The 13667-nt window shown below is 32.4% G+C and overlaps 3 protein-coding genes and 1 long non-coding RNA gene across 5 annotated transcripts; 2 read left to right on the top strand and 2 right to left on the bottom strand.

Annotated features, from left to right (window-relative positions):
* Positions 1-306: 306 nt before the first annotated feature.
* LOC114185876 (uncharacterized) lies at positions 307-997 on the bottom strand. Its single transcript, XM_028073817.2, has one exon. It carries the CDS (start codon positions 906-908, stop codon positions 495-497), a length of 414 nt encoding a protein of 137 aa, XP_027929618.1. The 5' UTR covers positions 909-997; the 3' UTR covers positions 307-494.
* A 1946-nt stretch (positions 998-2943) lies between these two features.
* LOC114186036 (uncharacterized) lies at positions 2944-5778 on the top strand. Its single transcript, XR_014994747.1, has 4 exons — positions 2944-4313; positions 4411-5008; positions 5089-5527; positions 5617-5778. It is a non-coding gene; the product is annotated as an uncharacterized LOC114186036 (long non-coding RNA).
* A 2039-nt stretch (positions 5779-7817) lies between these two features.
* Positions 7818-9173, top strand: LOC114183305 (uncharacterized). Its single transcript, XM_028070278.2, has one exon. It carries the CDS (start codon positions 8059-8061, stop codon positions 8464-8466), a length of 408 nt encoding a protein of 135 aa, XP_027926079.1. The 5' UTR covers positions 7818-8058; the 3' UTR covers positions 8467-9173.
* Positions 9174-9346: 173 nt separating this feature from the next.
* On the bottom strand, positions 9347-13275 carry LOC114183304 (lipid phosphate phosphatase 2). 2 transcript variants are annotated; one of them, XM_028070276.2, is made up of 9 exons: positions 12917-13275; positions 11724-11816; positions 10933-11157; positions 10764-10851; positions 10569-10678; positions 10401-10491; positions 10033-10221; positions 9878-9937; positions 9347-9752 (listed from the first exon to the last, which is right to left on the bottom strand). In XM_028070276.2, the coding sequence occupies exons 1-9, from the start codon at positions 12977-12979 to the stop codon at positions 9547-9549; spliced, it is 1125 nt and encodes a 374-aa protein (XP_027926077.1). In that variant the 5' UTR covers positions 12980-13275; the 3' UTR covers positions 9347-9546. The 2 variants fall into 2 exon arrangements, with proteins under 2 accessions (XP_027926077.1, XP_027926078.1); XM_028070277.2 differs by lacking the exon at positions 11724-11816 and having other exon boundaries at positions 12917-13269.
* Positions 13276-13667: the final 392 nt, after the last annotated feature.

The following is a 13667-nucleotide window of genomic DNA, read 5'->3' as shown; positions in this document are numbered from 1 at the left end:
TTTCTTTATCATAAAGATTTTAATTATTTTTTCTAGAATAATCTATCAAAGGGTAACTATTTTTTTAATGGATTTTTTTTTAATGTTCTGGTCAAATGAAATTGCATTTGACAATTCTGAAATGTATATTTCAAAACCAAGAGTAAATGAAATCAACCATATCATGCTCAGGAAAAGTATACAAAAAAAAAAAACTATATCTGATAATTTGGTTTACGATTATTATTAAAACCGGAATTTAACCATTTGCATAAGTAAAAACTATTAAATCAAACTAGCTTCTATAAATAAATATAAGTTTGATAATTCACATAAAACTACTTTTAACTTTGATAGTCATTAGTATATAACTAATGAATATTAACAATCGACGGAGAGTCAAAATAACAAGAAATAAAATACAAATTTTTGGTGATTCTTCAACATTTTCTGTAATCACACAAGAAATTTAGGAAGAAAAAAAAAAATCTAAAAAGCAAAAAGAAAATAAAGGATTATTTCATGGGATATAATTCATGAGACGCAACCAAGGCCTTGGAAATCTCGAAAATGAGCCTCGCCTCGAACGCATCATTCTTGCGAACCTTAGAAGTTTGTCGATCAATCTTCAGAGTGTTTTTGTTTCCAAACATGTTGTCGGTGTTCATAGATTTCAACATGAACTTCATGTAAGCATTTTTGAGCTTTGCAAACATCTTCAAAGGTGACCTAACCATCCATGTCAGCTTTGGAACTGCCTTCATCCTCCATTGCCGGTGTGGGCTTCTTCTTAACCTAATCATCTTCGTTTTCCTTTCACCGGTGAAGGTGGCGGCGCCACCGCTGTCGAGGCGTTGGTACCGCCGTCTTCTGAAGTACCTCTTTATGCCACCGTATGTTGGCTTAGGCAATAGTGAATCTGTTTCCATGTGTGAGTGTTGCAGAGGTTGAAGAAGAAGATGATGATGATAACTTCTCTTACCAAAGTGATTTTTTGGATTTGTGTTGGAAACTGCACCTTGTTCCGGTATTTAAAGGATTAATTGGGTTTTCAAAGAAAAAGTCAAGAAACTACAATTTGACCAGAAATGGTGGGTTTGATTATGGAAGTCAACATGAACATTGAACAACATATAATCTCGTTCTAATATTGTTTTTTTTTCTTCCAACAAATGATTTCTCCTTCTACCTTTATGAAATTGTCTTAAGACATAATCAACACTACTATCGCAATTGTGGTTATATATTTTTTACGTATATATGATATTATATTAGTAGATGATGATATTGTAATATTATTAAGTTAATATATAAAATAAAATTATATTTATTAAAAATAAAATAAAATATATCAGAAAAGATAAAAAAATAACAGATGATAAATAAAAAAAAAGAGAAAAAAAAACGATTTGATAAAGAATTTGTAAAAATAACAGTCAATCTTAAAAAATTTAATAAATAATTATATATTAAAGGATAAAATTGAAATTTTGAATTGTGAACACAGAAAATCCTTTTATATATTTTTTAGATAAAAGCTGTAATATATAACCATATTAACATTAAAATCATAATTATTATTTCTAACTATAAATATTTAATTATATGACCTTAGAAAGAAAATTGTACGTATAGGAAAAAAATGATGTTATGGATTATTTGATTAAGCTGTGTTTATTATTTCAAAACCAAATATATATAATATTAATTGGTGTAACAAATATAGAATTGAGTATAGTGAAAGAAAAAGAAAATAATAGTATTTATTAATGCATGAATTTATTTTTGATTCATGGTTCGTGTAGCGTGCAACACAGGGATCGTAATCACGTGGAAATGGAATCAAATTAAGAAAAGTATGGATGCTATACTTTAAAATAAAATAAAAAAATGGTGCATCTAGAAGTTTGGATATGAATATCTGGTTACTTAATTAATACACATTTTTTAATAACTTTTTCTTTTGTTGAAAACTTGAAAAGCCGCCATTTTTTTCATTAGTTCATTCATATTATACAAATGTATTTTTTTCATTGGTTCATTCATACTATACAAATTATTGCAGCAGTAGCACGATTTTCAGAAGTAAGATTTTCTTTTACTTACGTCATGCATAAGTTGTACACAAATCTCATTTACACTACGGTAAGCGAAAAAAAAGATCAAAGATATTTTTTTTTATCATTTTAATGTAAAAATGTTTCAAATTTGATTTAAAAAGTCGTGAATGTTAGATTTTTTTTATTTATTATTGTAACATCGAATATAAATAAGTCTAGCATAATCGAAGAATTGTTTACTTTTATAAATTCTTTACTACTATAATTTTTATATTGTGTGAGTTTTTTTTTTCTTTTCAATTTTCTTACAGTAATTCATAGGAAGCAAAATTTCCGTATACTTTTTAGTAAATTTTATAAAGTTCCATAAAAGCATCAGTTGAAACACTGTCATTATATATATATATATATATATATATATATATATATATATATATATATATTCTTAAAATAGTTGCATGAATAAGAGAAGTTTTATTATAGTGTTTTTGTAGATTTAATATACTGTATAGATAAAGGAATAGATAAAGTTCAACGTATTAAATTGAAAGATTCGTTGTTCTATATGAAAATTTCCCCAAAAACAATTATATATAGGTTTGTCTCTTCCTTAGAACAATAGCATCATTATTGTTCACCAGTAAACTTGTCGAAAAAATAAAATAGAATTAAGATATCTTTTGAGGCACTACATTATTTGCGTCGGCTATAACAACGCTAATTGAGAGAAAAATAAAAAGCGTCGGCTATGTTTATAATTTCATTATGAAATTAGCCTCGCGACGTCCTGGCCGACGCAACCTGAATAAAATAAAAATGAAATGAAATATAAACTTACAAAAATCACAACTACAGAATAAAATAATAATTTAAATCGATCAAACTAATTGGAGGTAGCGTCGTCCTCATTTCGACGCAACGCCGACTCAAAGTAAGTGAAAAAAAAGAGAGGCTCCTGCAGGAATTGAAATTGGTAAAGTGAAAAATTCAGTTTCCCTCTCTTCTCATTTTTGCAAAACTTTGAAATTGCATTTCCCCTCTCTTCTCGTTGCAGCGCCCTTCCTGTCTTCTCGCAGCCATTGCAGCGTTCGTGGAGCTTGAGGCGAATCAACTTGGGGAGCTCGATTTCAGCCATTTCAGCGGGTGTTGTGAGGTAAGGATCGAAACCCTTTTTTGTTTTGTTGATTATTTTGCATTGACAAACAATGGCTAGTGGCGTCCCCAATGTTGAAGTCCATGGTGATTGAGCTTCTTGTGAAGGTGATTGAGGTTCTTGGTGGTGGAGCTGAGTTTTGAGAGTGAGATTACTAATTTCCTAAAGTCTAAAATTGAACTTGTTATTTGATTTTGAAATGGATTTGAGATTGAAAATAGTTGGTTGGTCAGTTCTGGATATACTTTTGTTTGTAAGGCTTATGAATGATATATGTTTAGAATGTGTTGTTTCCATGCACCTAACCCCACATAGTGAGATTAGGGTTTACTGTTACTTTTGCTCCTAATTAGGTGGAGGCAGAAAAAAATTGAATGGCTATATATGGTGTAGCTTGGTAGAAAGAATTGCAAACTTTGTTATGTACTGCAATGAAGCCAGATAACATAAATTACATTTTCATGGAAACTATTTTCAGGGTAGTGTTTAGGAACATGCATTGTTAATTGAGTCCATTATCTCCACATGCTGAAGATGAAAAAAAATTCAATGTGACATGATTCTTCTAAAATAATTAACCTGACAGTAATTAAGAAAGTTAAGACGCAGCTCACAACTGCATTCACTCATTTTCTACACATCAACGCCCCACCAAGGAGTGTTAGAAAAAGGGAAAAGGTAGAATCAAACAAAAGGATTGGTTACTTTTGTTATTGTAAGTAATAGAAGCATTTGAGAAGAGGGTGGTTGTACTTGAAGAGTATAGTTTGAGCATGAGCATCACTGTAGTTTGCAAATCTTTTAGCTTTTCTGTCTATTTTCTTCTTTATTTCCATTTCTTTTTTTAACAATGACGGCTAAAAGCTTAAACTCCTAAAACTTGTTGCCCTTAATCACTGTGGAGTGTCTTTCAACACCCTTAAAGTAGTTCATTTTAATAACTACACAGATATTAGTGTATTATTAATCTGCATCAAGTTGTAAGCATGATCTTCTGATGTGGGGCACCAGATGTTCAACTTTCTTTTCACATGATGGAGTGAGTCTTGTTTAGGAATTGAAAGTGATCGCATTGTGAATCACTTTATTTTTTAAAGAAGAGGAATCACCTCAATTTGAAGGTAATGAAAATTGCTCTTTTAAGGAGAATAATGAGTGTGTTTTTTTTTTTTTTAATTGTGTCTGATACTTACTAATACTTTGGTGTTGGACATGTAGGAGAAATGGATCGTAGCTGGATGTATAACATGCTTGATTCTTCTAGGAGACTCACACAAGAATTCATCAATGGAGTGAGAGACTTTGCATCGAAAACAATGGATCAACCTTGTTTTATTTTAGATGGAGAGATAAGGTGTCCGTGCATCAAGTGCAAATGTATGAAAATCCTCAAACCAGCGTATGTGAGAGCTCACTTGTTAAAATTTGGATTTATGCCAAATTATTACGTTTGGGTGAATCACGGAGAAGAAGGATCAAATTTTCAAACTTAGGTTATGTATCCACTAATGAAAAGTTCAAATCAAAATTGTCTCAAAATAAAATCAACAAATCCTCAGCAAGAGGTGGAGCACTTCGCACTACAGGCAGCAAATCCCACCTCGACATTGCATTGGATTAGTAAATTTTGTTTAAGACATCAAAAAATTTTCTTACTTTTGTGAATTTTATGTGATCTTACCTATAATTGTACTAATTATATACCTTATGTCAGGAACAAAAACATGGTCGTTCTGTGGATCCAGATGAGTTATTTCTTGCCACTTATAAGAAGAAGGATGGTGCATGGGTAGATACACGTGCACATCAAACCTATGTATGTTATTGAATTTATTATCATCTTAATTATATTTTTAGGCTACATTTCTAATACTTTCAAACATTGTGATTGAATAGGAAGCATATCATCAACGTGTGGAAGAAATGGAATCAGATAGTTCTACAGGATCCACAACATCAACAAGAATTCAATGCTGGAAAGAAGTTGTTGGAGGGAAGAGTCGAGGTCGAGTTTATGACACTAATGACATGGGTGCCAACATTCAACATGGTGTCACATCCCTCACTCGTCAACCTTCCTTATTATCCTGTACAAAGGATGAACATGCACGTCACAACGAAAGACTTCTGGAAGAGGTAAGACATGCCAATATGGTGTTGGCTGAAACAAATAGAAAGTATACCATGATGCAAGAAGAAATAAAGCTCATCCAATAACAATTAGCCTTGGTATTGGAAAAGCATGCTGCACACACTTCCATTGGTACGAGTCAAGTACATCCTCATTATGACAAAGAATTGGATGATCAACCCGTAACTAGAACATGACTTCTCGGTATATCCTCTTCACCAAATTTCCAATTATATGGTATATACTATTTTTAAGCTTCACATATTTATATATCTTAAATTTTTATTTTACAGGTCTTCATTTAATTATGATTAATTGGACCCTGATTTCTAACTTTATGTCACTTAGACTTTGAACTCAAGTTGGATTATTATATTTAGTACTTTAGTAGTATGATGGTGAACATTGTATTAGAACTAATGTAACCACTTCTTGGACAAATATTTTCTTCCTTTATTGATATATTTCCAACTTCAATGTTATTATAATTTGGTGTTCAATTCTCACTTGTGAAATTGAGTGTAATTCTAATTGAAATTGGGAAAAATTATGATTGATTGTATATATGTATGTTTATTAGGTATAATGTAGAGCATGCAAATTCATCAAACAAATTGGTTTGGTGTAGACCAAGTGGCTTGTGTCGGCCATAGTGTTTGCTTGACCCACTCTACCTCATGATTAATTTAAAATTTATGTGAGATTTGTGACGGCTAGAACCACACTATAACGTCGCATCTATAGACGTCTAGCCCCATGCTATAACGTCTACATAGGGTGATGCTATAATGTTTACATATGGATGACATTATAGTGTCTACATACGGCCGATTCCATAACTTTTTTGGGTTTTGCGTTGCAATCTGTTGAGACATTTGGGTGACGTTATGGTATGACGCTATAGTGCAACACCATAGTGTTTGTTTTCACTTTTAGAGTCCACTCTTGACCGACTCTAATTTATTATTTTCTTGTAATGATGCTATATTAAATCAATAATTATAAAAAATTATAAAACTGATAATCTTTATAAAAAAAATAAAATTCTATTAGAGTAAAGTAAGTGAAAGGCTTTAAAATCTAGCAGACTAAGAAATTACACAACATATCAACATATAAATCTCTAATCGCAATTAATTTTTTAGTATGTAGTTGAATAAGTACATGTCTTTTATCATTTGTAGTTGAATAAGTACATGTCTTTTCTCATTTAACAACAAATTATAGAGTTTTAGGTGAAATACTTAATACTAATTAATAAATAAATTAGTCCCAATCTCCAAGTAAACATTTTAAGTTTTGATGAGAAATTATTACATTGATTAAATATGACATAGTAATGTATCTAATATTTATTTTTTCAATTTATTAAAATATTTTTAATTTATTGGTAATTTAAAAAAAAATTACTGCTGGTTTTTGTTATTTACTTTGTTTTATTTGAAAACTTTTCTTTTACTACTTATCTTTCACTCGTCTTCATCAGTATTTCGTTCCGTTGAAATTTACTTACTCATTGAATTATACAATTGAGATGAATTCCTGCAATATATCGGTAGGTTGAGAAGTATTTCCCTCATGTTTCTCGATTTATATTAAATTAAATGATTATCTAAAAACCTTTTTCTAAATGGTATTTGAATCACATATTTCTTTTAAAGAAAAAAAGTGTGTTTGCTAGTTCTTTAAATAGAAAACTGAAGTTTCATAATAAATCAAAGATTAATTATTTATATTTGTTTATTAAGTATTATATGGTCCGATAGTGGTGTAATACAACATAAATTAAAATAAATTTAATTAGCAATAGATGATGTTAGTTGTACTAGTTGTGATTTTTTAGCAATAAATGCATAACCTAACATCTGTTATAGGTTTACGTAATGACTATTTAAGTAAATATATACTGTAGTTCCAGTATGCTATTAGTATTTAGTAGTACTGTGTTTTTTTTAGATATATTTTAATTTACCACTATCATAAAAAAATGCATTACTTCTTAATTACGATTTGCTATTAAGTAATATTATAAAATATTATTATTGACTTAAAGGTTCTAAATTCAATCTACAATTGAATTTGAATTAAACATGTCGATTTTTCGATCTCCAATCACATATTCCTAAATGAACTAAAAATAAATAAATCTAAGCACTGTTCAAATACGGCAGCCATCTGAATATAATTAAGTGCACTTGACTTGAATTTCATCTCTAACAACATTTAAGCATCAAATATTCAAAAAATTAAACAGAAACTGAAAGTGACCACAATGAGAATGAAAATGACTCTGCCTTTTTTTTTCCCCTCCTTTGGAAGTATTAAAAAGCAATTTTCCTACGTAATATTCCGAGGAAGATACAAAGCTAAACACTGTGTTGGTCATGATTGTTGTCTCACACACATCACAGTACCATTTCTGGTCAAAGATCATTGCTTTTTTTTTTTTTTTCATTATTTCTCAAAAGCAGCCATATATATAATATGAAGAAAAAACAAAATATCGTAGGTGCTGATATCATGGTTTATATAGTTTATGATTTTACCAATCTTAATCGATTCAACATATAGACACGTGTGTTTGTTTTTTCCACCAACCATGATTTCTTTTATATGAAACGATACATTTTTAGAGTGTGAATTTCTCACTTATATATTTGCCGAATTGCGAAGACAAGTTCAAACACAATCTAACACACTCTCATCTTCAAATTGAAGCTATTGAAAGCAAGAAAATGGAGATACTATTTCCTAGGGCAACGTTCGGTGGCATAAAGAGGAACCTGAGACGGCAGCGCTACCGGCGGCTCCACGGTGGCGCGGCCACCGGAAGGAGGAAAATGGCGATAATCCAATTGAGAGGTCCACGTAGGCATTGGAGGTTGAGAACGAGTGGAAGGTTTAGATGGTTGATGAGATCGCCATTGAAGATGCTGGCAAAGCTGAAGAATGTTTATATGAACTTGATGCTGAAGATGGCAGGGAAGACACGTGCTATAAATAGTGATAAGATTTTTGGTGCTAAACGGATTCCAAACCCTCGTCACGTGTCTAAGAAATATGCATGTGATGAATTTGAGGCAAGAATTCTTTTTGAGATTTCTAAGACCTTAGTGCCTTCCTATGAACTTCATTCCATGTAATTAATTTTGATCAAGTAAAAATTTATTAATTTTACAAAAAATAATAGTTTTATATTTTGTTAGATGAAGGACATTTTTTTCTTTTATTAAAACCAAAATGAAAATGATTTATGAATAAATAAATAAATAAAAAAGTGAGTTTTAGACATGTTGGGCCCGTGGTGTAGAAAACAAGAGTTCATACCCAAACCTACGAGTTAGAAAATCCTATCCAACAGCAGCCGCGGCAAGGGAACACTGAAGGAAAGCAAAGAAATGGAAACCAAAGCTAATGCTGAATCTTTCTGGACTTGGAATGCCGACAAGAACGCCGACCAAAAGCAATTCTCTGTTACGAAGTTCCTAGGAAACAACAACAAACCCCCCAAAGCTCGAACATCAGTGTTGGGTCCTGGCTTCGGAGCTGGCATCGGATGCGGCGCCGGAATAGGTTTGGGTTTGGTTGGTGGGTTGGGGTTCGAAGGCTGGTCGCCGTTCAACCACCTCCGCCTGGTTTTCGGCCTGGGAATGGGTTGTGGAGTTGGTGTTGGCTTCGGCTTCGGCCAAGGCATTGGATACGATTTTAATTTCCGGACTCGTAAGTCTAGAAAGTCCGACAAAAGATTTTCAGATCCCCACAAAACAATTGTTATCCAGATTTGATTATATGATTTTTTTCCCTTCTATGTTTATTGATCATCCTTGGAAATTGACACCTTTTTCATTGATTCTCACGCATTCATAATATCAGATGCTTTATTTGATTTGGTTTAGTCCATGGAGTAGTAATCACATCATCAAAGTCAAATTTGGAATACAGAGCTCATATATATACTGCTATGAATTTATTTATTTTTATGTAAATTATGATCGAATGAATTGGCATTCCAGGAGAGACACGTGAAGAAATTTCGTATTTTCTTATGTCAACATATTCACAAATAAAGAAAGAACAGATGACTTGTCCAAAACATGATTCTTACGAACAGTAAAAGACTTGTTTCAGCAAAATGTGGTAGTTCTAGATCCTGGTTAAAATTCTAGGATATGAACAGGCATCTAATTTACAAAGAGTAGGATTATTAGATTTAGATGTACACTTTATCCTCTTCCAGATTCAATGTCATTCAGTGTTGCATTACGATCCCGTGATAAAGATAGCCCCATGCACCCATGGCAACCTTGTCCCTCCTCACCCTCAGCCTGAACCTCTGTTAACTGTGCATGACCAGAATTTGGAACATTAGGAACTTGGGTCATTTGTCGTGATTCTTCCAACATCCTAAAATATGCATAAGGACCCCAACCTGCAGAGGAAAACAATATATCTAGAACATCAAAAAGTTTGACAGAAGGAAACAAATATATGAACTTGGGCTAATTTTTAACAGGAAATTCTTTATTCTGCAATAGAATCTGCATTGAAGCAAACCTTCAGAATGATAAGGAGGCGGAAAAAACTGCAAATAGCAAAATGTAGACACTGTAAGCCCTGAAAGAAGAAATATTATTTAGTGAGTAAAGTGCCAGAAACAGTTGAGTAGTTTTCGAGGCTTAGTTTAGAACTAACTGTAAGGGTGGACCAACCTAAAAGGCCTCCGGCAAACACATCCTGCCAGTGGTGCCAGTAGTCATCGACTCGAGAAATGCCAACAAGTGATGCAAAAAGTAGTGGCAGAAAAACAATGCAGAGTTTTGCAACATGACCTCTGCGATCAAATGCTTTTATTTTCCCAGATAAGTACAGTGATAAAAATCCCAGACCAGAAAATGACCCTGCAAATAAATTGAAACTATTTAAAGCAAAGAACTACAGAAATTTGAGAACACATGCTTTGAATGAGATAAACTAATTCCACCATTCATTTCTATTAAACCATAAAAGCTATGATCATGGAAAAACCAGTCTTAGTGTAAACCTATGCAAAACAGCACATTAAATAAATGTTACATACATGAAGTATGGCCGCTTGGAAAACTCTTGTATCCTTCCTTTACGACCCCTTTTTCACCATGACAGATGACATCTCCCAATTTATCATAAACCTAATAAAAAGGTATAATTTAGAGTAAACATAATTGATAAATATGAATTGAAAACCTAACATTAAGAGAAAACATACATCCTTTCCATCTGGAAAACATCGCCAGAAGAAGTCTGGTCGAGGTCGACCTACTCCATTTTTTATTGCCTCAGTAATTACTGCTGTTATTAAAAGAGAGAACAATAGACCTGTTCCAGCAAAAAATCTCCTTAGCAAACAGAATATGCTTGTCAGTAATTGAATGAAGGAGGGGTATTTAAAGAGTAATAATACCCAGCACAGCATGATGAAGATCATAGACATCTCTCCTTCGGATATAGACAACAAGAAAGATCACTATAGGCAATAAAACTGCATATATCTAACCATGACAAGATAATCTTGTTAATGCTGTTATTGAAGGATAAAAATTCACGTTATATATCTGAAGCAATTAACTTACGGGAATGGACCAAACAGGAACCGTATTACTCTTCAGGGGATATCTGAGATCAGTCATCATATCCTTCCCAACAAAGCGATGGAACGGATGGACAACGTACAGGCCGATAGCAACCAACACGAGGAGCAAGAGAATGAGCCAATCATGTTTGTGTGTTCTCGCAACTGCATATCCATGAGAGCTCACAGTATGTGAACCAAGTTGAACTTCCCTCGTTCTAAAATCCTATAGCTCACAAAAACCAGAATTGAATTAAGGAGTGATCAGAAAAGGTGATGTTCAATTCTTCACATTTAATATAAGAAAGCAATCAATCAATTTTAGCAAGAGTCATCCCTAGTAAATTTACATTCTGTGTATCTTCATATACTGATAATGAAAGTGAATTAGAGCATTTAAAGAAAAGACAGAGGTCAATCAGTTCATCAGCAAAGCATGCTAGTCCCTCAAGAAATTACAGTATAAATATATGATGTAATTAGATGGGGGAACTCCTTCTCTAATAAAATCAATAAGCATTTTGCTGAACTTATATCTCTATAGCAAGGAGCTCAAAAAGCATCATGAACAACCTGATTCAACTACAAGCTGGTCATTTGCAGCAGTTTTAAACTGCAGACAGAATGATGTACCCAGAAGAGGTTGTTAAATGCCAGATATACAGATATATGAGAACCAGTATTCCTATTCTCAAATGATCACTAAATTGTTTGTCAATCCCTCCACCTCAACTGGTCTAGCCCAAAAACCCTCCTTTAGTTATTCAAGAAAAATGTTATTAAATTGTATACCTCTTCATTCTTTTTGTCTATCAATGGAAAATTAATGGATGAAAAGTGAGCACCAGAAACAGCAGAGATTCCCAGCCTCCTGCTTGATAAATCCTAGGTAACTCCAAGGAAAGCATTATCAGGGACAAAATACCATGAAAATACCCTGATTTGCTTCGTTTCTCTTGAAACTTTTGGCCTCTCTTTTTATTGTGATTTCATAGACAGAAGGGATATACATTAAAGTTAAACAAAGCTGCAAAATATCCAAATTAGGAACCTAGAGAATCCTACGAGTAACAAATAAACATCTTAAATATAACTGAAATTTTAAATCTATTCAGCAGAAATGCCAACATCTCTGGCTACATATATGCAAAAGCGTTTGAATCACAAGAATGTAAATATCAATCAAACACAAAGAACCAGAAGTTTAGGATTCTAGAAAATCAGCACAAAAAAAATGAATTTAATGTACAAAGTAATGTAACCTTCAAAGACAAGCCGACCACTAAAAAACAGATTATACAGCTTGCTTAAACATAAACGAACCAGAAAGCACACTGAAACTAAACAATTGGTTTACATGAAAGAAATAGATAAGTTCAAGAGTTAAGAGCTGAAACCAAGAATTCACTTATGAAATCAGCCGCAATAAATTAGAAGAACGACATGATTAAAAAAGATGTTTGACAAAAAATATGACGTTTTTTTACCAAGTCTGCTATGAACTATCAGCCCATATGTCCAGCACTAAACACCGCAAAAAATTTCCAAAAACAAGCAAACAAACATTAATACAAAAGATGGGCATGGACATGGTTATAACCACAAATAGTACATATAAATAGTAGATAAATAAATATATAAAAATCAATAAATGTTCTGCTTTGGAAGAAAACATTATGCGACGTCTTAACCTGGTAGTATAGAACAAGAAGAATGTGTACATATAACTCGATTTCTGCTCGAGAAGGGAGGATAAAAGCTTCACAAAGATGAACATTACCTTAATCTGGGGGCATCAATTAAATGGTACAGAACATCGATTATCACACAGATCCATCCATCCATCCATTCATTACTTAAACACCATTAACAAAGCTTCAAAAGCTTAATTTTAAAGTTTGAAACAACGTTCAACATACAATAGAATCAGCGTGTGTATGGCAGGGAAGAAGAACAGAGTTGAAAAAAAATTATAAAGCGCTGACCTGAAAGCGGGTCCTAATAGACTGAAAACCAAAGAGGCGTCTTAAATCCCACCAAGAAGCCATTTTGTGAAGCAACGAAAAACCATTCAAAGAAATAGACAGCAAGATTGGCAGTTACAAATAAGAGCTTAAAAAGAAGAAAAAAGTGAAGGGGTTGCAGAGAATAATAGCATATGCAATATGGAAAAAAAGTGGGGAATTTCAATTTCAATTTCAATTAGTGTCCACACGGCAAAAGATGCAGTGTGAGAGAAACTGGGTTAGGTCATTCTCATTCACACTGATTATGCAAATTACTGGTATACACTAAACTGTGTGATGGAAAAGACAAGAAAACGAAGGCAGTGAGAAGTTATTGTGGCTCCTAAATTATTGCATTTTTTGTGTTTAATTAAACTTGTACAAATCGCCAATAACGTTAATTAATCCTCCTTTTGGAGATTGAAACATGTAATTGTCTGGTTATTCTTCTTTGTCACTGTGAAACATTGTAATTTGATGTTTTTATTCGTCTTAAAGATACTACTACTCACCATAGTACATACTTTTTAAGGAGTTTCTTCTTATCCTAAAAAAGTAACCTTATCAGTGAAAGTTACAGAAGAAAGGAGAATAAATTATCTCAAACATTGGTTTTTAGAGTTAATTAAATTATAACATTTTTATGATTTTTTATTATTAGAGTTTATATAAATTTAGGTTTTTAGATATACTATTTTATTCGTTACAACCAACAAAATTATATAATGAA

This window comes from Vigna unguiculata, chromosome 5, assembly GCF_037176805.1.
Source record: "Vigna unguiculata cultivar grain cowpea cultivar isolate G323 ecotype 2 chromosome 5, ASM3717680v1, whole genome shotgun sequence".
NCBI lineage: Eukaryota > Viridiplantae > Streptophyta > Magnoliopsida > Fabales > Fabaceae > Vigna > Vigna unguiculata.
This window is presented reverse-complemented; position numbering and strand designations above follow the sequence as displayed.

Excerpts from the sequence above, each read along its gene's own strand:
- LOC114183305 (XM_028070278.2), top strand. The coding sequence starts at position 8,059 with ATGGAGATACTATTTCCTAGGGCAACGTTCGGTGGCATAAAGAGGAAC.
- LOC114185876 (XM_028073817.2), bottom strand. The coding sequence starts at position 908 with ATGGAAACAGATTCACTATTGCCTAAGCCAACATACGGTGGCATAAAG.
- LOC114183304 (XM_028070276.2), bottom strand. The coding sequence starts at position 12,979 with ATGGCTTCTTGGTGGGATTTAAGACGCCTCTTTGGTTTTCAGTCTATT. Across the intron at positions 10,852-10,932 it reads TTCCTGTTTGGTCCATTCCC|ATATATGCAGTTTTATTGCC; the intron begins GTAAGTTAATTG and ends TGTCATGGTTAG. Across the intron at positions 10,222-10,400 it reads TCCAAGCGGCCATACTTCAT|GGTCATTTTCTGGTCTGGGA; the intron begins GTATGTAACATT and ends ATTTATTTGCAG.